General features: G+C 42.5%; 1 protein-coding gene across 1 annotated transcript; it reads right to left on the bottom strand.

Moving 5' to 3' along the window:
- Positions 1–3,349: 3,349 nt before the first annotated feature.
- On the bottom strand, positions 3,350–23,590 carry LOC110566928 (zinc finger protein 713-like). Its single transcript, XM_060383229.1, is given in 8 exon segments — positions 3,350–4,484; positions 4,758–4,948; positions 7,650–7,742; positions 14,665–14,781; positions 14,784–15,096; positions 20,493–20,518; positions 22,896–22,988; positions 23,491–23,590. Coding segments are annotated over 8 exon segments (1,506 nt in total). The 3' UTR covers positions 3,350–3,911.
- Positions 23,591–24,317: the final 727 nt, after the last annotated feature.

Genomic DNA, 24,317 nt, shown 5'->3' on the forward strand with positions numbered 1-24,317 from the left:
CGCTCACCTCAGCTGTTTCCCACTCGGACCAAGGCCAGCGGAGCATGGGCGCAGCGTGATGACGTCAAGGACGCGCTAGTCCAGCCCCTTTCTTTTCACAGGGCGCAAGTTCTGCGGGCTTTGGCTGGGGCTAAAGGGATGATCCCGCCCAGTCCTTTTGAACACGTCCCTTCCCTCTACCCAACTCGGTTGGAAGTCTTTGGAGTTCACCCAGTTGCGCTTATACTTTCCCACCAGGCACTCGACTGGTGGCCGGGAAGTTCCGATGTTTTACTATTCCCTTCTGTTTCCTGCTCTTTTGAGTACCTTCAAATCAAAGAAGTTTCCATTCGTCAGTCAGAAACTTTTCCCTTCTGTTAACAGTCTCACACTGTACACCTGGCTAGCCTCTGCCTTTCCAGTGTTGGAGTTACAGACGCGACCTACAATAATTTCTAGCATCCCGTTGTACAGTGTAATATTTGCATACACCCAAGTAGCGGATAAACGGGATTTTCAATGTTTTTAAGGCAAAGATGTCGTTAGTGGACGGATACGCCAAATATCCTGATATGACTCTGTGTACACTGCAATGTCACACTCTATCTCATATGTATAATATGCGAGTCAAAAATTTCAAGTTTCTTAATAGGTGGGTGTGGCAGCACATGGCTGTAATCTCAACACTTCGTGGGGGTAGAGACTGCAGTGAATTTGAGGCCAGGCTGGGCTACATAGTGACAGTTTGACTCAAATAAACACAAAACATATATTCATGCACATATACATAGGGCCAAGGATGTAGTTCAGTTGGTAAAGCATTTACCAATGTGCTCAAATCCCTGCCTTAGACACCAGCACTAAAACTTCATGTGGTGTGACATATAATCTCAGCACTGAAGAAGTGAACACAGGAGGATCAAGAGTTCAGGATCATCCTTGGCTACATGGTGAGTTTGAGGTCAACCTGGACTACCAGACCCTGTCTCAAAAAAAAAAAAAAAAAAAAAAAAAAAAAAGAAAAAGAAAAGAAAAGAAAACTGAAATATGAAGGGGAATCTGCTATGTGAAGTCCTAAAGGATTCAGGTGATTATTGCAGGTTTCCTGATAAAGCCTCCTTAGCAGGAAGACTGAGAATATATCAGGCAAATTGTGAAGAGGTAATGGCCTGTTGGAAGAGACTATCTGAGGATCAAATACAAACAATCCTGACCACTGAGCTATCTTAGCAGTTGGTGTTGGAAGACTTGAAAAAGAAACATTCATCCAAAACATGAAGTTAGAAATGTGGCTAAGGGAGCTGGAAACATGGCCCAGTGGTTGGGAGCACCGATTGCTCTTCCAGAGGAGTAGGGCTCAATCCTAGCACCCACATGGCAGCTCACAACGGTCTGTAACTTCAAGATCTGACAACCACAGACGTACATGCAGGAAAAACACCAATGTAGATTATAGGCTTAGATTTTTCACCAAACCTACTTTATTTAGGGTTCTTAAATGTTCTACCTCCCTTTCACCCACTGACCTGAGGTAGGGGAAAAGGAAGGTTATTAGGTAAAGGTTATTGTAGACCTTTTTAGAAGTTGTTCCTTGGATGAGTCCACTCTTCCTTGTCCAGACACCGGCAGTCCAGTCTAAAGGCCAACACTAAGCAGCAAAAGGAATCAGCGTGATTCAGAAGATCAGAACAAGTTAGCAAAAGCAGTAAGACTCAGCTGGATTGCCCTGAGAATTTCTCTGGAAAGTTTCTCTCTGTGAACTCAAGTGTCCAAACACGAAGATCAATGCAGTGAAGTCAATCCAAAAAACACTGTCTGTTTGTGGGCTTCTGTATATCTTTTCTCCTCAGAGTTCAGCCACAGATGTTCTCAGTTGGCCAAAGTCATGCCCCTTGCATGAGACAGCTCAGCGCAAAACAACACATGCCCTCTCACAAGCTAGCCTCCAGCAAAACATCACAGTCTCATTGAATCTTAAAAGAAACCAGAAACTTCCACTTTAGCACATTAAAAACAAAAAACAAACTACAAAAAAAGAAATGTGGCTAAATGGTCAGGGGCTTTTCTTTCATGCATCCTGTCCAGTAAATAATCCCCAGTATTACAATAATAACAATAAAATAAGGCATAAAACTATTTTTTTCAGCAAACATTTATGGAACACATAGTCTCAGATTCTGTGCTAGATATTGTAGGGAAGAGATGAATAAGAGGGGAGCCTTACCCACAAAAGGCCCACAGTCTAATAGAGGCAAAGGAAAAAGAAACAACTATAAACTACATAGTGGGAGAGTATAAATACAGAGAATATTCCTTCACAAACACACACACACACTCTCTCTCTCCCACCACCTGGAGGTTATTGTTTTGTTCTGATCAGACCTGAACTGGAATTGCCCTCAAAAGTGTTGTGCAAGGACGTTCCCACAAGAGGGGTCCCAAACTGACCTGAAATAGCTCTGGCCGGGACTCCAAAGAAAGAGACATTAAACTCCAGGACAATTAGTACAAAGGGCTTAAGAGAACCCCACTTCATCAGTGCAAAGGATTTGAGGAGACAGAGATGTTCTATTTAGTATTGTCCAAATAAGGGTGTGTGTGTGTGTGTGTGTGTGTGTGTGTGTGTGTCCCATAAAGAATTTGGGCTCAGATTGGGAGCCAGTTTCTTTCAGTTTTGGGCAATAATCTAATACCTTTGTTGGTGCCATGGCTTGGATTTTCAAGTTCATGGCTTAGATTCAAGGTTACTAGGAAAACATAAGTGCTAGCTCAGTAGTGGTCAGGCACACCATTGTTCCTCTTTGTGTCAGCACACAGAAGAAAGTAGGAGGACCTGGAGGATCCTAGAGACATGGGGTGTGGGGAGGATATCTGAGGCAGAAAGGCAATCATGTGGAGGGGTAATGGAGTGTGAGAGAATGTAAAATGGCAAACAAGAACCTGACACTTGGCCAGAACCAAAGCTGTGTATGCTGGGCCTCTCCTCAGATGGCATTTCTTGTTAAGGACCTGACATTGTCCTCCACTTGATGGGGACCTTTGAACATGTGAGGTTTTACAGACTGTGTGTGTTTGAGACAAGGCTTACCTATGTATGCTAAGCTGCCCTCAAACTCATAGCAACCTCCCCATCTCGACCTCCTGAGTGCCTGGCTTACAAGCTTGAGTCACCATACCTAGCTGAATACCTTAAAATTTAAAATGTATTTTTATTCTGCTAAAAAGAGAGCAAATTTTAGTTAGTATAGCAAACTATTAAGTTCCACAGATAATATTAAGACAGGCTAAAAATCCTATTGTCCTTTAGAAAAGAATTAAGACCCAGTATGGAAGAAATTGTAAATAAAGCACAAAATGACTAAAGTTTGAGAAATATTACTCTTTCTGTTTATTCTATTTTATTTAACTGGCTATATTATAACATCACCTTATTTACGCAATATTCATATAATTAAGCAGCATTATAGAATAAATTTACAATTTAGTGATTATAGGTTTTTGACTTTTAGATTTGTGTTTTTTTTCCTATTTTCTTTTCTTAAAAAAAATGGACTCAACTAGCCCATATGGCCTTGGACTCCATCCATAGTGGAGGGGACCCCTAAATTCCTAATCCTCCCCACCACCAGCTGCTAGGATTACAAAGAAAACAACAGCAACAACAAACCTGGAGTGCTAGAATTGCAGGCATGTCATCACTCCTTCCTATATTTAGGTTTTACCCTGGAATCAGAGCACGAGCCAACATATTTCTATTTGTTAAAGTAATAATACTCAGTATAAGACCTCCTGGGAATGTTATAAAAAGCTAAAATCTCTTATAAATTTGTGTTTTATGCAGTAAAAGCTCACTGGTAGGCAAGCTGTCTTTCCACCATGAATAATTTCATCATGAATGAAGGAATTTTTGACAACTTCCCATCTCTCTATGTTCATGTCTCTCCTGAGTTATGTGTCACTGGGAAGGGACTTCGGTCTAAGGTTCTCTCACATTTCTGCTTACCCAATTTCTCACGGCTGTGGATTTTCCCATGTTGTTTAAGGTATGCACTCAAGCTGAAGGCTTTCCCACAGTCAATACACTCATAGGGCTTCTCTCCTGTATGTGTCCTTTTGTGCCGATTAAGATGTGACCTCTGGCTGAAGGCTTTCCCACAAAAACTACACTGATAGGGTCTCTCCCCAGTGTGAAGTCTGTGATGCTCAGTGAGGGATGTGATTCGGTTAAAAGCTTTACCACACTCATTACACTTGTAGGGCTTCTCTCCTGTGTGGCTTCTCAGGTGCTGCTTAAAGGATGAATGTTGCCTGAAGGCTTTCCCACATTCGTTACACATGAAAGGCTTTTCCCCTGTATGGATTCTCTGATGTTCAATGAGGTGCATTCTGTGGCGGAATCTTCTCCCACACTCATCACACACGTAGGGTTTTTCCACTGTGAGGACTATCTGAGGTTGATTAGCAGCTGAATGTTGGTTGAATGTCTCTCCACATTCACTAAGATTCTATGGAAGAAGAGCACAATTAGTAAGAACAGCATTCTGACTGAAGATTTTCCCACACTTGTTATAGTCATAAGGTTTCACTCTCACATACACTCCATGATAATAAGTCAGATCTGAATGCTGTCTGATGTCTTTTCCTTGTGTGTCATAGCAGAGAGGTTTTTCAACAGGAGGGATTCTCTGATGCATAGAGTCTGAATTCAAATTACAGTTTTCCTCAAACTTAGTACACCCCATGCTTCCCTGTGTAGCTTTTTGGTGGGTGAAAGATACCTGTTCCAAATGCTTCTGCTGCTTTTCTTGGCTCAATTCTAACGGATAATCAAAATCCCAGAGTCCTCCTAAGATGGAGTACTCGAAAGAGACCCCTGTTAGTTTTTCCGTTCTAACTTCATGGGGCTGATTTTCATCAGATGCGTTCTGCTTGAGTGATGTCTTTTTCATTACACATTTGTTCACCCCACCTAAAAGAGATTCAGAATGTACAAAACCATCACATACAGAATGATGAGATAATCTTGATGGTAATATAATGCACATTTAAAATATGGACATACAACAAGCAGGAAGACTAAGAAAGGAGGACAGGAAACGGTGAGCATGGGGACATTTAAAATGCACCTGTGGTGGTCATAGCAAGAAAGTGGCCATCCAGAGGTATCCATGGTTGAGAACAAGTGGATGAAAGAACAGAAAATGTCAGACAAAGACTATGGAGGATACTGGAGAGGGCAGCTTTGAGAGGGCAGATCTAGGTCCAGGCTTTCTTAAGCTAATTTGCAAACTGTTCTATTGTAATGCCAACTTATTTATTTTTAAATTACTTCTTCCTATTTTTATTTTTTGTCTAAAATGATACAAGCAACACAAAGAAAAAACATAGTAAATGTAGAAATGAATAAAGGAAAGAGTCCTTGGGGCTGGAGAGATGGCTCAGCAGCTGAGAGCAGTGGATGCTCTCAGAGCAGAGGATCTGGCCTCCTTCCCAGAGCCTACATCATAGCTCACAACTGTCTGTGACTCCAGTTCTAGGGGATCTGTCGCCCTCTTCTGGCACCCACAGCTACTGCATACATGTTATGCACTAACATACATGAATGCAAACATAACATAAAAGAAATACAAGTAAAAACAAAATCTTTAGAAGAACCACATCCCCCCAAAATAATCATGGTTAATACTTTAGAAGTTACCCTGCCTGTTTGTATATGAAAACCAGATTTTATGACTTATAAGTACACAATTTTTCATTTTGATTTCCCCTTACTTTTTTTATTTGTTTGTTTTATTTCTTTGAGATAGTGTCTCGCTGTGTAGCCCAGGCTAGCCATCCTCCTGTCTCAGCTTCCTGAGTGCTAGCATTATAACCGTGTGCCATCCACCCCAGCTTCTGACATAACTCTTAAGGCACTTACATAGCTACCCAGCTTCCTTGGGATGACCACACAGCTCTGACACATGTCCCCCATGGTTACAAGAACAGGGCAATACATCACTCACATCTGGGAGAGCCTGGGCACACTCTCTCTCCAAGAGGGCAAGGCCCCTTAACTAATGTATAGCTTCAGTGGGTGCAACTGGAGGGGCTGCTGAGATAGGATCGTCTGCACTCGCCAAGCCTGCTGGCATGGATTATCAGGAGTTCCTTATAGGGCAAACAGTATAAATCTAAGCGCTGACATAGAAACTGCTGCATGATTCCTACCCCAATAGAACTGTAAGTCCAGCTATGTTTTTTTCATTCAGAGTCTATAGTGCTAAGCTAGCTGTCCAGGAAGGAAGCCCCTGATTAATCTAAGACATCTTCATGTTTAATGGCAGTCCCTCCCCCCTCCACTTTTCTTACTCAGGGTCTCCCTGGGTAGCCAAGATTGGCTATCAACTCCTAATTCTTTTTCCTCTGTTCCTGAGTGCTGGGATTACAGGAGCGCACCTCCATGCCTGGCACCTTCTGTTTTTGTTTATTGGGAGATAGGTTCTTACTAGATAGTCCAGGCTGGCTCACAGCACTTATGTTGTCTAGGCAGTCTAGCTGCACGTGATCCTCTTCAGTGCTAGCATGCAGGTGTGTCCCTCCATGCTCACCAGCTCGCTGTCTGCAGGCTTTGCTTTTAAACATAATTGGGCACAGGCCGGTGCATGTGTGTGGAAGTCAGGGGGCATTCTCTCCTTCCACTCTGTGGGTTTTGGGGATCAAACTCAAGTTGTCACGTTTCCTGGCAATCTCCTTTACCCACTGATTCTTCTTGCTGGCTCTGGTCTGTTTCCTTTTTAGCCTCCAGTATCTACCTAGGAAAGAACCATTCTCCTCATCAGTCCCTATAATTTTGGTCACTGATATATTGCTCACCTTCCCAGCTGCTAAATCCACTGGATACAGCCCAGGTCCCTTCTCATCTATAAGGACATTTTAGATAAACAGCCATGAGGTGATTCCAGTAACAGTGAAGTATTTGATATTCCAGAGGGCATGGCAGAACTCAGTCACACAAGGGACAGGGCCCTCTCAGTCTCTTGAGAGGACCCAGCAGAGCCCTGGGAGCTGGCTCATGGGTAGAGTGCTGGCTGTGCATTCTGAGGATGACAGTTTGCTCCCAGCCTCGATGGAAACGCTGGGGCGGTGTGGTGCCTCACCTGGAATCCTAGTGCTCAGGAGGCAGAGATGGGATCCCCACAGGAAACTGGCTAACCTCCCTAACACAACCTGCAAGCTCTGGGGTCAAGTGTGAGTCCTTGCAGTTAAGGAAGACACTTGATGTTAATAAACGAATTGTGGCACTGCATGTACTTGGTGCAGAGACAAACTCAGGCCAGCACCCTCACACATAACACAAAATGGAAAAAGAGAGAGAGAGAGAAAGAGAGAGAGAGAGAAAGAGAGAGAGAGAAAACTAACAGGAGAAATGGAGAAAATACAGAGAAAACCCTAGGGGGCAATCTCTTTACAGAAGTTCACACTTTCACTTCCAGAATATCGGTTTTCATAATAAGTGTATATTTTCTATGCAATCATAAGAAAAAGGCAGCCATTTCCACCTTCCATAAATGATACAATGTGAATGGAAAGCTGAATGATATAAATACTCTTTCCATCCCACAGAACACACACTCTGTGGAACACTTGAGAAGGGAAGGATCCATTTTCCCACGGATCTTGCTTCTCACCTGTAACAGTGTCCAGCTGGCTGCTGCTTTCTGCTGTCCACTGCACCTCCTGCTCCAACTGTGTGATCACTTCTGGCTTAGAAAGCTGGTGCCCTGGGCGAGGGGGAATGTAGGTCTCACATGTTTATAGGGAACAGAAGTCATTTCTAGAACCACTTCCAAATCAGGCATGCTGGCTCATCCGTTACCCATCATCCCCATCATCCCAGCAGTTGGGAGGCACAGGGGTTTTCATGAGTTTGAGCCCAGACTAGCATATGTAATGAGACCTTGTCTCCAAAAAGAAAAAAGTCATGTGAACAAAGTCAGTTTTGTGCCTGAAGGAAAGGAACATCAGACAAATGTCTGTCTCAAAAAATGGCCAGCATTCAGCGGGGCAGTGGAGACACAGGCCTTTAATGCCAGCACTTGGGAAGGCAGAGGCAGGCTGATCTCTGTGAGATCAAGGCCAGCCTGTTCTTTTTTTTTCTTCTTCTAAGATTTATTTATTTATTATGTACACAGTGTTCTGCCTATACACCAGAAGAGGGCAGCAGATCGAATTATAAATGGCTGTGAGCCATCACGTGTTGCTGGGAATTGAACTGAGACCTTTGGAAAAGCAGCCAGCACTCTTAGCCTGAGCCACCTCTCCAGCCCCAAGGACAGCCTGTTCTACAAAGGAGATCCAGGACAGTCAGGACTACAGAGAAAACCTTGTTTCCAAACAAACAAAAACAAACAAACAGACAGAAAAACTGGCCAGCATTCTTTCCTATGGCCTGAACTACATTCACAAAGGTTTTGATGCCTCCTACATCCGAAGGAAATGAACTCATTTGAATGGTCTCTCTTGTCCCAACAACTCAGGGCTCACCCAGGGCCACCAGATTCCGGTAGTTCTACAGCATCACGTCTCGGTAGAGGGTCTTCTGAGCTGGGGTCAGCTGTGCCCACTCCTCTCTGGTGAAGTCCACGGCCACATCCTGGAATGTCAGCGACTCCTGGAACAGCAAGCGCACCCCTCCTTGCTCACACCTAATTCGACATCCATCTTTTTAAAGTGAAGGGCATCTATTGAGTTATTCCAAATATTTGACCAGTTTCCATAGAAACAATGTCTTGGGGCACCTACATCTCATCAGCTGACACAATATTTAATATCTGTTGGGCCCATCTTCGTAGCCCATGCCTGGATTTTTTTTTTTTTAACATGGCTTCTTGGAATTCAACTGAGTCAGGCAGGCAGTGTACTGACTGAGATATCATCCTAGCCATTATAAAATAGATTTTTACCCCAACACTGCCAATTGAACCCAGAGCCTTGTGCATGGTAGGTAAACACTCTTTCCCAGTTTTCCATAAAGTTTTTAAATTTGCTTTTATGTTTTTTGGTGTTTTGCCTGCAAGTTTGTCTGTTTACCATGTGTGTGCAGTGCCCACAGAGGCCAGAAGATGGCACTAGATCCCTGGGGACTGTAGTCACAGCAGTAGCTTCCATATAAGGTGCTGGGAGTTGAACCCTGGTCCTCTGCAAGAACAAGTGCTCTTAATGGCTGAGCAATTTCTCCCCACAACAATAGCATTTTAGAGGAAAGGAAATTAGATTTACCTGGCACCCTCGTATTTGCAATCCATCATTCACTTCTTTTTCTTTCATCTTCTGCTGGAAAAGTAAAGCAGTCTGCAGGGGTATAATTGGGAGAAAGAGGAAACACAATGCTAATAATGTCATTAAAGCTGAATTTAAACCTTGGAAGATTCTGCTGTACCAGACAATATAGAGAGAAACCCCAAAGACACAAGCTTAAAAGTTAGACAACTATAACATCAGTTTCTGTTAGTATTTTTTTTATCTTTATGTATGACTGTTGCCTGCCTGTATGTACATGCACCATGTATGTGCCTGGTGACCATACATCCACTGAAACTATAGATCAATGTGATCTGCCATGGGGGTGCTGGGGACCAAACCCACGGTCCTCTGCAAGAGTAACAAGTGTCTTTAACTGCTGAGCCGTGTCTCCAGCCCTGTGTGATCTGTGTGAGGAGGGTCCTGTGAAGTAGAGTCTGGCCTCAGACTTACTATGTCATCAAGGAGAACCCTGACCTACTGATTCTCCTGTCACCACCTCCCAAGTCCCGAGGTCACACTACGCCAGCTCACACTTGCTTGTCCATTACCTTGGGTAACTGTATGGAGGACTTCTTGTGTGGTACAAATGTTTACATTGTCTCGGGTGAGAAGTGTAATGGTTTCCATCCTGTTTAGATACTTGGAGAAATTTGGAAGTAACCGAGGCTCAGCCCCTGCTTTATTTACTTATTTATTTTTTATTTTTTTATTGAATTGGAGTGTGCTGGGCCTGGACAACAGGGTTTAATTTTATTGTTTTAAATGTAAATTTTTTAATTTTTGTTTTTTTGGGACAGGGTTTTTGTGTGCAGCTCTGGCTTTCCTGAAACTTGCTGTGACCAGACTTGCCTCAAAATCACAGAGCTCTGCCTGCCTCAACCTCCCGAGGCTGGATTACAGGAGTGTACCACCGCGCCTGGCTTTTAGATTCCCCATTCGGGAAGTTAGGAACATCATGGCCTGCTGACAGGGTTTTCAAAAGCTACTGCAGTGTGCGAACACACCAATACACTGGTCACATTGGAGTCTCTCTCTCCAAATGAGGCAGGAGACAGTGGGGAAATAAGCAGTTAAGGTACCAGTCAGGGCGTCTCTGACCTAATCTTCTGGAAAACTCCCCTGCTTCGGATCACAGATGCTCTACAACAGATCAAAGCTCCGCTACTTACAGGTGCCCCACGGACCACCAGAAGACAAGTCGCCTTATTTACTCTTTGCCCACTATTCTTTGTGCTGTAACTATTTAGAAACACCTCGTCCTTGCCACTTGAATGGTGTCCTCTCTTGGAACCCGTCCCTGCTCAGGGAGTTTTTCTTACTGAAGCGCTAAACTCCTGAGTCTGCCGGGTTTATTCCTTGTCGTTCACGGGACATGGTCTCGAGGTCACAGCATTCGCTGCAGCTCGCTGCCAGCCTCGATTACACCATTACAGCCGGCTACCACACACGCAAGGGCTCACAGCTCTGGTAAGCGCTGCAAGACCTCGGCCGGGTAGCCACTCAGAACAGGAGCGAGGAGACTTTGACTCGGACACACGATGGGAATAGCTGTTGCCGAAAGCACCGCGCCTCAGGGGGACTGACAGGAGACGCAGCCCTACTGACCCCCAATACCCAGACCTGTAGCCCTCGCTCACCTCGGGATTTTAACAACTTGAACCAAGGCTGGCTAAGCTTGGGTCCAGTTGACGGCTTCAAGGGCACGAGCCCCGCCCCTCCCCTTTCACAAGACATCAGTTCTTTCAGCATTGGGCGGAGCTAAAGTGAAGATCCTGCCCATTCTATTTGAAGCCGGGCATCTCGGGCGGAAGTCTTCGGAGTTAAGAGTGTGCCCTTCATAGTTTCCTTACGGGCACTGCAACTGTTGAGCAGGAGGTTCCTACCTTTTCCTATTCCCTTTTGTTTCCTGCTCTTTTGGTGGCCTAGAAATAGATGGGATGTGCCTTCAAATCAAAGGAGTTTTCATTCGTCAGACTATATATATATATATATATATATATATATATATATAACAGTCTCACACTGTACACTTGGCTAGCCTCTGCCTTTCCATTGTTGGAATTACAGGCATGATCGACAATAATTTCTAATGTCCTGTTGCATAGTGGAAGATTTGTGTAAGTAGCTGATACAGAGTGTTTTGAGTATTTTTAATGCAAAGGTGAAGTGGACGAATATGCCAATTACGCAGATATGACTGTATGTGTGCACTGCAATCTCACACTGCAGCTCATAAATATCCATAATATGCATGCCACAAATTTCAAGTTAATATTAAAAGGCGGGCATAGTGGCACACGGCTGTAATCCCAGCACTCAAAGACCAGTAAAGATTGCAGTGAGTTAGAGGCCAGTCTGGGCTACACAGGGACAGTTTGCCTCAAATAAACACAAACATATATTCATGCATACATCCGTAGGGCTAAGGATGTAGTTCAGTTGGTATTCATCTACTTGCTCAAGGCCCTGCCTTAGATTCCAAAACTGCATAAACTTAAGAGTGGTCTTCCATTATAATCTCAGCACTCAGGAAGTGAAGACAGGAGGATCAAGAGTTCAAGATCATCCTTGGCTACATGGTGAGTTTGAGACCAACCCGGGCTACCAGGACCTGTTACCCTCTCCCCTCCTAAAAAAATCTGGTCAATGAAAGGGAGTCTGCTGTGAGAATAAGCGTTCTGTGGGAGTCCTAAAGAATTCAGGTGAATTGTTGCAGGTTTCCTGATGAAGTTGCCTGAGAGGGAAGTCTGGGAATATATTAGTCATACTGTGAAGAGGAACAGCCTGTTGGAAGAGAGTATTTTAAGGGTCAAATACAGATAATCTTGACCACTGAGCTATCTTAGCAACTGTTGGAAGATTTGAAAAATAAAAATTCATCCAAAACATAAAAGTTAGAAATGTGGCTAAATGACCAAGGGCTTGTTCTGTGCACTGTTTCCACAAAACAATCCCCAGTACTACAATAACAACAATAAAACAAGGCATCAGTCTGTCCAGCTCTTTTTTTTTTTTTTTTTAGCAAACATTTAAGGAATGCATTTTCTCAGATTCTGTGCTAGTCATTGTAAGGAAGAGATGAATAAAAAGGGAGCCTTACCCATAAAAGGCCCTCAGTCTAATAGAGGCAAAGGAAAAAGAAACAAGTATAAACTAGGTAGTAGAGAATATAAATACAGACAACCTTCCTTCACACACACACACACACACACACACACACACACACACACTCTTCACCACCACCTGGGGGTTATTGTTTTGTTCTGGTCAGACTGTAGCACTCTATTTGGGGTATTTAGGCCTCTACCTCTCTTCCCCCAAACCCTTAACCCTAAGGAGAAGACAGCAGATGAGTGAGGAGAGGGGCCCAGACCTCTTTACTTTTCCTGACTGTGTAGAATCAGTGGGTCATTGGGGGCCACACCACTCTCCATGAACAGCAAACGCAGTCTTCTCAAAGCCGTTGCGCCCTGTGAGTTTCTGTCTGCTCCAAACTGCCACACTGTTCGCCTCAGGTCTCTCAAAACTGCCACTTGCCACACACCAACACTGCAAGCCAGGCCATGGCAAGCCATACCCTCCTATCTTCAGAGCCCTAGACCAAGCCACTCTCCATGATGCAGGAGGAAGGCTATTACCAGCCAGCAAAAGCCACGTCCCACACACCCCACAGGAGACAATTAGGAGCTGTGGACACACTAAAGCCCAACTAAAATCCACATTTTCATAACATAACTGAGTTTACAAAGAAACCAAAACTTCTATTACATCAGACCTGAACTAGAATTGCCCTTAAAAGTGTTGTGCAAGGACGTTCCCACAAGAGGCGTCCCAAACTGACCTGAAATAGCTCTGGCCGGGACTCAAAAAAAAAAGAGACATTAAACTCCAGGGCAGTTAGTACAGGGCAGTTAGCTTAAGAGAACCCAACTTCATCACTGCAAAAGTGAGAAGACTCCCATAAAGAATTTGGGCTCAGATTGGGAGCCAGTTTCTTTCAGTTTTGGACAATAATCTAATACCTTTGTTGGTGCCATGGCTTGGATTTTCAAGTTCATGGCTTAGATTCAAGGTTACTAGGAAAACGTAAGTGCTAGCTCAGTTAGTGGTCAGGCACACCATTGTTCCTCTTTGTGTCAGCACACAGAAGAAAGTAGGAGGACCTGGAGGATCCTACAGAGACATGGAGTGTGGGGAGGATATCTGAGGCAGAAAGGAGATCACGTGGAGGTGTAATGGAGTGTGAGAAAATGTAAAATGGCGAACAAGAACCTGACACTTGGCCAGAACCAAAGCTGTGTATGCTGGGCCTCTCCTCAGATGGCATTTCTCGTTAAGGACCTGACATTGTCCTCCACTTGATGGGGACCTTTGAGCATGTGAGGTTTTGCAGACTGTGTGTGTTTGAGACAAGGCTTACCTATGTATGCTAAGCTGCCCTCAAACTCATAGCAACCTCACCATCTCGACCTCCTGAGTGCCTGGCTTACAAGCTTGAGTAGCCTAGCTTAATACCTTAAAATTTAAAATGTATTTTTATTCTGCTAAAAAGAGAGCAAATTTTAGTTAGTATAGCAAACTATTAAGTTCCATAGATAGTATTAAGACAGGCTAAAAATCCAATTGTCTTTTGGAAAAGAATTTTTTATAAGTATAAAAAAACCTGTAGATAAAGAACAAAATGAAAAACCTTCAAACAATATTGCTTTTTTCTCTTTATTCTATTTTATATAACTGGCTATATTGCGATATTGCCTTGTTTAATCAATATTAATATAACTAAAAAGTATTATAGAATAAATTTACAGTTTAGTAATTATAGGTTATTCCCTTTTAGATTTTCATGTTTTTTTCTTAAAAAAACAAAACAAAACAAAACAAAACAACAACAGGGACTCAACTAGCCCATATATGCCTTGAACTGCATCTATAGTGGAGGGTAGCCTTAAATCCCCAACCCTCCTCATTTGCCCTGTTATCATCAACACTGCTGTAATTTAAAAATATCCTTAATCCTCCCCACCGACAACTGCTAGGATCACAAGGAAAAAAATGATCAGCAAACCCGGAGTGCTAGAATTACAGGCATGTCGTCCTCCCCATCCTTTTTTTAGGCTTTACACTGGAATCTGAACAGGACCCAGTGTTTGTAAAAGTAATGCTCGCTATTTATAAGACCTCCTGGAGATGTTATAAACTACTAAATTCAGTTATAAATTTGGTTTCTAAGCAGTAAGAACTCACTGGTAGGTAAGCTTTCTTTGCACCATGAATCATTTGATGGTGAATGAAAAGGATGATTTTAACAACTTCCCATCTCTCTATGTTCATGTTTCCCCCTGAGTTTTGTGCCACTAAGGGAAGGACTTCAATCTGAGGTTCTCTCACATTTATACTCACACAATTTCTCATGGCTGTGGATTTTCCCATGTTGTTTAAGGTATGCACTCAAGCTGAAGGCTTTCCCACATTCAATACACTCATAGGGTTTCTCTCCTGTATGTGTCCTTTTGTGACCTCTGTGAAGGCTTTCCCACAAAAACTACATTGATAGGGTCTCTCTCCAGTGTGAAGTCTATGATGCTCAGTGAGGGTCGAGCTTTGACTAAAAGCTTTACCACACTCATTATTACACTTGTAGGGTTTCTCTCCTGTGTGGCTTCTCAGGTGATGCTTAAAGGATAATGGCAGCCTGAAGGCTTTCCCACATTCGTTACACATGAAAGGCTTTTCCCCTGTATGGATTCTCTGATGTTCAATGAGGTGCATTCTGTGGCGGAATCTTCTCCCACATTCATCACACAAGTAGGGTTTTTCTCCTGTGAGGACTATCTGAGGTTGGTTAGGAGTTGAATGTTGGTTGAACGTCTTTCTACATTGACCGGGTTTTTCGCCAAGAAGAATACAATTAGTAAGAACAGCATTCTGACTGAAGATTTTCCTATACTCCATATAGTCATAAGGTTTCTCTCTTACATTGATTCTGTGATGATAATTCAAATCTGAATGCTGTCTGATGCTATGTCTGTTGTGGTATATTAATATTTACTATTGAATTATCTTGTAGTTAAACAAGCTAAATCAGCTGTATACTCAAATCACCACACAGAGACTGGGATTTAATTAACCTAGAGCACAATGCTGAGCAATGGATATTCCATCTTAAACCTCCAAGCCCTCATAGTTTCCTACCATTCAGATTTCACCCACTATACTTGCTTTTCATCATAACCTAGGTCCGTTCTGTCTCTCCACGTGGTTTCAAGACCTCTCCTGCGGATTCTCCTCCTCTCTCCCCATTTGCTTCCTTCTCCCCCACTCCGGCCCAGGATGTCCCACCCTATCCTCTCCATTGCTCAGCATTGGAGCTGGTTGTTTAATTACAATACAGAGAACAAACGGTGGCATGTTTACAGAAACTTGAAACCAGTGATGCTCAGAATAAGCATCACAATGCAATGTCTGGAATGAAACCAGATAGTGGGGTAGAGAAATCAGCATTTAAATAAACAAGGGTAAATTGTATGCATTCCACAAGAACATTATACCAACATTTCCCCCTTTAGGCCCAATAAAAGGCTCCTTCTTTTTTCAATACAATAATAATTATAAAAGTTATGAAAACTATTAGGTAAGATTTACATGTGCAATGTCCACTTTACATGCATTTGGCAACTTAGGAGAAAGTATTTGATTATCTACCCTATCTCGAAAAGTTTAGAATTCTATACCTAAATTAACTTTTATTCTTACTGGCATTACCTATATGAAAACATTTTCTTAAATTCTAAAAAACTTAAGATTAATTGTGGAACTATAACTATTGGTCTTCAACCCCACCAGAGACTTGAGAAGGATTAAAATTAGTTACTGGAGTAAACAGGAAGTGCGTGTTAGCAGCTTCCAAAAAAATAAAAAATTGACAGAGACAGTTTGTTGCCTGAACAGTCACCCAAAACTCTATATAATGTTGGAGCATCATCTTCAGCCTTCTGCCTCAGAATATTTGACAGACATATATATGAAGCAGGAACTAGTCAGGACTTGCTTACCCTGTCTTGGCAGTTGACTTGTCCTGCATTCAAGCTTGCCCATTTTTGGCGGAATTTGTCTGTAGTGAAGGGAGGGTATTTTCTTTACCCGAGTGGCTCATTTGCCATATTTGAAGCCATCTCCATATGGAGGTTCTTCGATGCTCATCTTCTTTGAGGTAGGTGGGGTGCTGCTAGGAGATGACCTGTCTCATTGTCAGAGAACCTCCAAAACAATAAAGACATTTTAAAATGCCATATTCTGTAGGTCTCTGAAGTTTTTGAAGACTTCCTATCTTTATGTAATCGATCTGTCTACAAAATCATATCTATCTGTTAAACTTAGGATGTATACGCCTGTGATAAATTAGACTACTGTCTGACATGACTATGAGTTGATTAACTAGCAATTAACTATTAACTAATACCCTAAATAGTTTTTAATAGCAGTTAAAAAAGTATGGGAAATAACCTTGGATTTGTATCAATATACTAAAGCTTATACCAAAGTATCAAAAATAGACTTATTTTTTCATCAATATACAAAATCCTCTACCAATGAGTTAAAAATAACCTTATTTGAGAATAACAAATAAAACCTTAAGTTGAGTAGATTCAATAATCTACCTTTTGTCTTATTATTCCTCTAAGATATCCGTGTATTCCTCCTTTCTTTCTTTTTAACCTCTTTTCTCCTTATCTAAGAAAAAGAGAAAATAAAAAGGAAAAGAGAGGAATCCTTGAGTTTAACCTTGTTTTCTCTCTTAATAAGGCTATTAATAATTATAACCATCTCCCAATGACATTAAACATTCATAGCCATAGAAAACAACCAAAAACCTACCCAACCCCCCTTATGGAAAATTGGACGTCATTATTGTGGATTTCTTCTAGGTGACATTTTGGACACATAGAAATCCTGTTAAGGGGCCCAAAGAAAATTGGGGAAAAATGGTTAATTAAGCAAGCAATAACATTTGTGGTCCAGTCTTTGAATGTTGAGAAATTTCAGGCTTAATAGAAGTCCTGTTTGGAACAGTCTAAAATGCTCGACCAATTGAGATTAGTAGCTTTCTTCAAAGCTTTCTTGGGAATGGGCTTTGATGAGAAACAGCAATTGAAGCAGTTGAGGCAGGAACAAGCAGAATGCTGGAACATGCAAGATGCTGGAACAGATGTGTCAATGTCTCAGCATTGCTGGAAGGAGGATTCTGTCAGGTTTGATCCAGCATCTCCAGTGTCCAGTCCTTTTGTTCTGCAAATATATAATTTATCACAAGCATTATACAGTTCTGAAATTATAAATGTATGAGATGTTCAGGATGAAACTAAACTGTAAACCAATTTTATCTATGCCAATTAAAAGAATGGTATAATAAAATTTGAGGATATTGTAGCCAAGGATTTATTGGCCATGTATTGTTGAAGTTCTGGCTGGAGACATATTTTATGTCTCAGTCAGTTTCAGAGTTGTTCCCATGTAAAGGGATTAGCAATATAAATTACCATTATTATTGAACACACAATCATTATCATGTTGAAATCAAAACAAGGTTGTATAGATCAAAATATCTTTTTGGGCACTTGGGCGCCTGTTTTATTAGGCCAAGCTGTATCTATTTCCTGGGAAAAGGCCTTCCATTAGTGAGACAAGCTGATTGCCCTGAGCAATAGAAAAGGCATGTTTTAAGTAAACTTTATATAAACTCCTTTTTAATTTAGAGTTTAAGCATACCCTAGGCATCTTGTACCTGTTTAGAGGTTTAGGTCTAGGTTTTTATATGTGCTGTTCCTATTTTTGTCCTATCCCCTTTTTTATACAGAATGGACAGTTTTGCTTTTATAGCCAAACTTTATATAAACTCTCTTTTACTTTTAGCATTTAAGCATACCCTAGGCATCTTGTACCTGGGTTTTTACATTTGTTTTGGCAATCTCTGGCTTGCACCCTTTTTGATATGGGATGGATGGTTTTGCCTTTTAAACATATGAATGATAATTTTTGAGTTTTTAGGACTTAACTGTAAGCCTCCTGTGTCTTTTTTGTATCAGGTGTGACCAACATTTGTCCCCTGTGAAAATGTCTTACGTTTGAAAGGATAAGCCAGCTTCCAGAGCAGTGTGACATCTTAATTTAGTCAGTATTTAAAAGTTTTTAGGCATGCAGTTTGCATATTTGTCTCGCAGCCTAATTTTGAGTCCTTACATTGACCAACAGAACATATTTCTTAAGCCAAAATATTCTTTGGCACCAGTTCTCCTGTGGATGTCCCACTTTCTGAGATTGGCTGGCCTTTCTAGAGCAGTGTGAAATAATCTCTTTTTACATAAACCAAAAATTGATGTGAATCTAATCTTTAGAACAATAAGGACATAATATTTATAATTAAGAAAAAAAGAATTTACATGGTAACCTTAAAGAAAATTTTGTTACTTTGAATCTTAGACTATCTCTGCAGGTGGCTAAACAGCAGGAGTTGCCACCTGGCTTTTATTTTATAAATTAGGCTGATCCGGAACTCAGAGATTTGACTTTTTTTTTGTTGTTTTTTTTTTTTTGTTTTTGTTTTTGTTTTTTACCTTGTGTTGGGATTAAAGGCATGTGCCTTCACCAGCTTGTTCAAATATTTTTTTCCCAAATCAATATCATTGTAACTCAAAGCCTTTAAACGAAAATCAAGCAAAGAGACAAGAAAGTTTTAAGTTTTGGGTCAGTTGTGCCAATTTAGGCTCTAACAAGCAAAGCCCAGTTGGTTATTTTTTGGAATTTAGTTGATGTTTCAGTGAATTGGCAGACCCATACCAGAAAGGGCCGACAAGTATCTTGTAGCCAGAGAACTTTGAATTTTAGCCGTTATTAATGTTGGGACCAATTAATGAATGATGAGGCGCACAGCAGATCTTATATGAAAGGGATTTATTAGATGAAGATGAAGAGACAGAGAAGGAGAGAGGGAGACATGATAGGGGAAGAGAGGGGAATGCCCCCACAAAGAAAGGGTAAGAGGGCAAGAGGTAAGAGAGGCCAAGAGAGAGACAAAGTAGTGGGTTGATCCTTTTAAGGAACAACCTAACCACATCTGCCAGGTGTGGCTACCTGGCCTGTGACACATGATGACATCATAGGTTGCTGGCAACCCAGAAGCAGGTGCCTAAATACTTACATTCTTCCCTTTTTCTATAATTAAAAAATGAGGAACTTGGGCTGCTTCTCATATAAGGTAAGTTAAAGTATATAAATTTAGGTTCATTAGAAGGAAGCAGCTCTTGGTTGCTATGTGAAGGGGTAAGAGAGAAAGGAAAATAATAGCAACAAAGTGTCCAGATTACATGGTCAAGAGGAGGAGGAGGGAAAGCCTCTGCCCTGAAAAGTTTAGGGTAGAGGGTTTCCAGCAGAGAGTTGCCAGCCACACAGGCAGCAGGTAGGGACTGGGGAACGCTGGGAGAACCTGGAGCTGCTTGTCCTGGGCCAGAAGCATACCATTTCAGCCTTTTGTTAATAAGTGAATAATGGGTATAGATTCTCTTCTGGCTACTTCCTGCTGACACTGGGGGCGGTGTAGGGAGGTCAAAAGGCGGAAATGCTGGCCAAGTCCAGGAAGAACAGGCTGCTTTGATGCTGTCCAGGGTCTGTGAGAACATCCATGGCTGCGAGGGAAGGTGCAGGTCCAGCCTGATGGAAGTCTGTGAAGTCAGACTGGAATACTTGTGGTAGCTGCTTTGCCACTGTTGTGGATGTAGGAAGCACCTGGGTCTGACAGAACATATATATAGGCAGAAGATAAAGTTAAGGAGATTATGGAGAAAATTCTTTCGGTGTATATTTAAAACTTTTGGGAGAGCCAACAGAGGTGGAAGGTTTGGATCAAAGAGACCTGAGCATGGGAACCTCCATTTACCTGAGGGAACCTGCATTTACCCAGTCACTGGCAGTAATTAAAAAGGCTTTGCTTTGGATCTGTCATCTAAGGAAATTGAGGCCAAGTTTGACCAAGTAGGGAGTTTACACACTTTAGTGTGTAAACTTAGAGGCCCTTAAAGCAGGCACTAGGTGTAGAAACCTGAAATTCTTCAGAAGACATCCCAGAGGAGAATCTGGAGGAACGGACAAATGGACTATTTCCATTGGGAGGTAGGAGTCAGTGATCTGTCATGGCGTCCCAAGATCAAGGTTTAACCCAGTAGAAATGGTCCTACCTGATCCAACAGCTCCTCAGCTTTGGCTGTAAGGGCACAGCTGCCCATAGGAGGCATAGTTTACCTAGCACTAGGATTTTTGTAGGCAAGTGTGAGGGGGAGAAACTGTGGGTGTAGAGGGGAAAAAATCTCTCCTAGGGGAAAGAGGAAGTCCTAAATGGAGGCCAGCAAAAAGGGTCAATTGTAGCCAATGAAGACTGGCTGGGGGGGGGGTCCCTCCATCTCAAAAGATAGTAGGAAGTTGTAGATGCTGAATGGCCAAGCTTCCCCTACCAAGAGAGGCATTTATACAGATCAATGAGGTGAGCTCACCAATCCAGTGGCTGGCCAATGAGGAGAACTCACCAATCCAGTAGCTGGCCAATGAGGAGAACTCACCAATCCAGCCAGTGTTGCCTGTAGAAGGCAGCAATCAAGTAACCAGGAAAGGGAAGTCCCCAAACCAGGGAAAGGAGAGGAATCCCACCTTCTGAGATAGGCAATAAGTACAATACTTATCTAGAGCCCAACTGACCTGAGAGGTGGATTTCCCGCAGCTTACAAGTATTACTTTTAAGTTTTATGAAGGATGTAAAACTTTAGACCTATTAGCGTCACAATTGTAACCTGCATTGAAATATACATTGTAGAAAAAGGCAGTAGACATACACATTTATGTTAACAGCATAAATATTCTTTAAGGTGAGCTCTGAAAAGGCAGAAGCCTTTCCTGAAGTACAAGGGACAAAAGCCCACTTGATTTTAACCTTGAGTATAAGCACACATTATGGAGATTTAAAAATCTTGAGCTTGGAACCATGATAGTGGGTGGTATAGTGGAATGTTTTTGTATTAGAGTTAGATTAATAAATCAGAGCTCTATTGATAAAGTTCAAAGCTCTGGATAGTCAATATAACAGTAGCATAGCAACACGAGGAACTATTAAGCCTTTTTACCTATTTAAGATACCTTAAATCACCTTAGACCTTGCAACCTTATAACTTGCATTTACCAACCTTAAAACATTTTCTTAGACCCTCAAACATTTATATCTTGTGTTAACAATCTTAAGACGTTTTTAAGATCCTCAAACAACATTTATTTTGCCTTTGTATCTAGTTATTTACCATGAGACATAGGTGAGACTGCTATGAACATTAATTGTCCTTAAGCTAAATACAGGGATAGTAAAAGGTTTCATTCAGGCCTGTTTCTTGAGTCTGGCAACAAGGCATATTGTATCTAGATCTGACAATAGCAGCTCTAGGATTCAGGCCTAAGGCCTGGTCTCCTGCATATGAAGAGAACTGAGAAGGCATCTGAAGTCTCCCAAGACAGAAGTTGGCAACAAGTCCTTGGGATCCCAGTATGAGGACAAAACAGACCTGCAATGTTACCCTGGCTGGGCGAGGGTGGTGGAGGTCGCTGAATCAAGGAGCCATTTGTCCTCTGCCAGGCCGAGGAGCTGGAAGGCTGGAAGTGTCTATGGCTCTTGTGCTGGTTGAGCCTCCATGACTGGGCACAGAGGACAAACCTGCATGGGAGCATTTTGACTTCCAGAGGCCAGTCTGCCGGCAGGAAGAAGAAGAAGAAGAAGAAGAAGAAGAAGAAGAGGAGGAGGAGGAGGAGGAGGAGGAGGAGGAGGAGGAGGAGGAGAAGGAAGAGGAAGAAGACATGATTGCTGCGTCCATGTTGTCCGGTCCAACAGCACACGACTGACATCAGCCACTAACTCTGAGGGAAAGGACATTAGTGAGACGCCAGGGAAACAACCTGGGTGGCACAGAAGAGGTAGGGATCAAATGAGAAAGGTAAACTAGGGGCTCAGAAGTGAGGCTCTGGGCTATGGACAGAAAGTAGAGTTAGATAATAAAGACAAAGTAAAAGAAAGCCAAATAGAGAAGTTCTGATATGGAAAGAAAAGATCTTAAAAAATAATGAAATTTAAAAAATACTGGAGAGATGGCTCAGTGGTTAGGAGGACTGGCTGCTCTTGCAAAGGACCTAGGTTCAATTCCCAGCTCCTATAGGGTGGCTAACAGCCGTCAGTAACTCCAGTCCCAGGGCCTCTGAAGCCCCTTTCTAGCCACCTGGGGCACAACACATACTTGGTACACAGACAAATTCTGTGTACCACACACATAATATAAAAAATACTAACAGAAGAAAACACAGAGAAAACACTAGGGGGTGGTTTGTAACAGTGTTTACAGAAGTTCACACTTTCACTTCCAGAATATCAGTTTTCATAATAAGTGTATATTTTCTATTCAGTAATAAGGAAAAAAGACATATCCACTTTGTATAAATGATACAATGTGAATGGAAAGCTGAATGATATAAATACTCTTTCCATCCCACAGAACACACACTCTGTGGAACACTTGAGAAGGATCCATTTTCCCGCTGATCTTGCTTCTCACCTGTAACAGTGTCCAGCTGCCTGCTGCTTTCTGCTGTCCACTGCACCTCCTGCTCCAACTGTGTGATCACTTCTGGCTTAGAAAGCTGGTGTCCTGGGCGAGGGGGAATGTAGGTCTCACATGTTTATAGGGAACAGAAGTCATTTCCAGAACCACTTCCAAATCAGGCATGCTGGCTCATCCATTACCCATCATCCCAGCACTCGGGAGGCACAAGGTTTCCATGAGTTTGAGGCCAGGCTAGGATATGTCTCCAAAAAGAAAAGAGTCATGTGAACAAAGTCAGTCTTATGCCAGAGGGAAATGAACAGCAAACAAATGTCTGTCTCCAAAACAGGCCAGCATTCAGCTGGGTGGTGGTGGTGCAGGCCTTTAATCCCAGTACTTGGGGGACAGAGGCAGGCTGATCTCTGTGAGTTTGAGGCCAGCCTGTTCTACAAAGGAGTTCCAGGACAGTAAGGGCTATAGAGAGAAACCTTGCTTCCAAACAAACAGATGAAAACAGCATTCTTTCCTGTGGCTTTCATGCCTTTTGCCTCCTAAGCAAATAAACTCATTTGAATGGTCTCTCTTGTCCCAACAACTCAGGGCTCACCCAGGGCCACCAGATTCCGGTAGTTCTCCAGCATCACGTCTCGGTAGAAGGTCTTCTGAGCTAGGGTCAGCTGTGCCCACTCCTCTCTGGTGAAGTCCATGGCCACATCCTGGAATATCAGTGACTCCTGGAACAGCAAGCACACCCCTCCTTGCTCACACCTAATTCGACAGCCATCTTTTTAAAGTGAAGGGCATCTATTGAGTTATTCCAAATAGTTGACCAGTTTCCATAGAAACAATGTCTCGGGGCACCTACATCTCATCAGCTGACACAATACTTTGTTACATTCTAGAATTGTAAGGATAGGCTCAAAAAACAAGTTTTTGAAGATTGCTTTCATGTGTGTGTCCATGCATGTATACATGTGTATGTTCATATATGTTCATACGTGTACAGGTATACTTATGTCCATGGCAGCATGCCATTGTATGGCAGTTTCCTCCAAACTGACAACTTCTCTGCAGGAGGGAGGAAGAGGCTCATAAGACTCAGGAGATGCACAAACCATCATGGGGCTGGAGAGGTGGCTCAGTGGTTAAAAGCACTAGTTGCTTTCCCAGGGATCGTGAGTCCAAGTCCTGGCAACCACATGGTGGCTTAAAACCATCTGTAATGGGATCTGAAGCCCTCTGTTGTCATACAGACATACAGAATGACAAAGCACACAAAATAAAATAAAAATTCCCCAAACCATCCTATGGCTAGGAGACTAGAAGCCTGGAGACTTCTCTAGGGCCCCTCCCCCACTGTGAACGAGGAGACAAGTGTGGGTGGAGAAGACCACCCAAGTGCAGAGGCAAGTTCCTGGACTGCTGTGCTCCCTT

The sequence above is a fragment of the Meriones unguiculatus genome, chromosome 4 (genome assembly GCF_030254825.1).
Source record: "Meriones unguiculatus strain TT.TT164.6M chromosome 4, Bangor_MerUng_6.1, whole genome shotgun sequence".
Lineage (NCBI taxonomy): Eukaryota > Metazoa > Chordata > Mammalia > Rodentia > Muridae > Meriones > Meriones unguiculatus.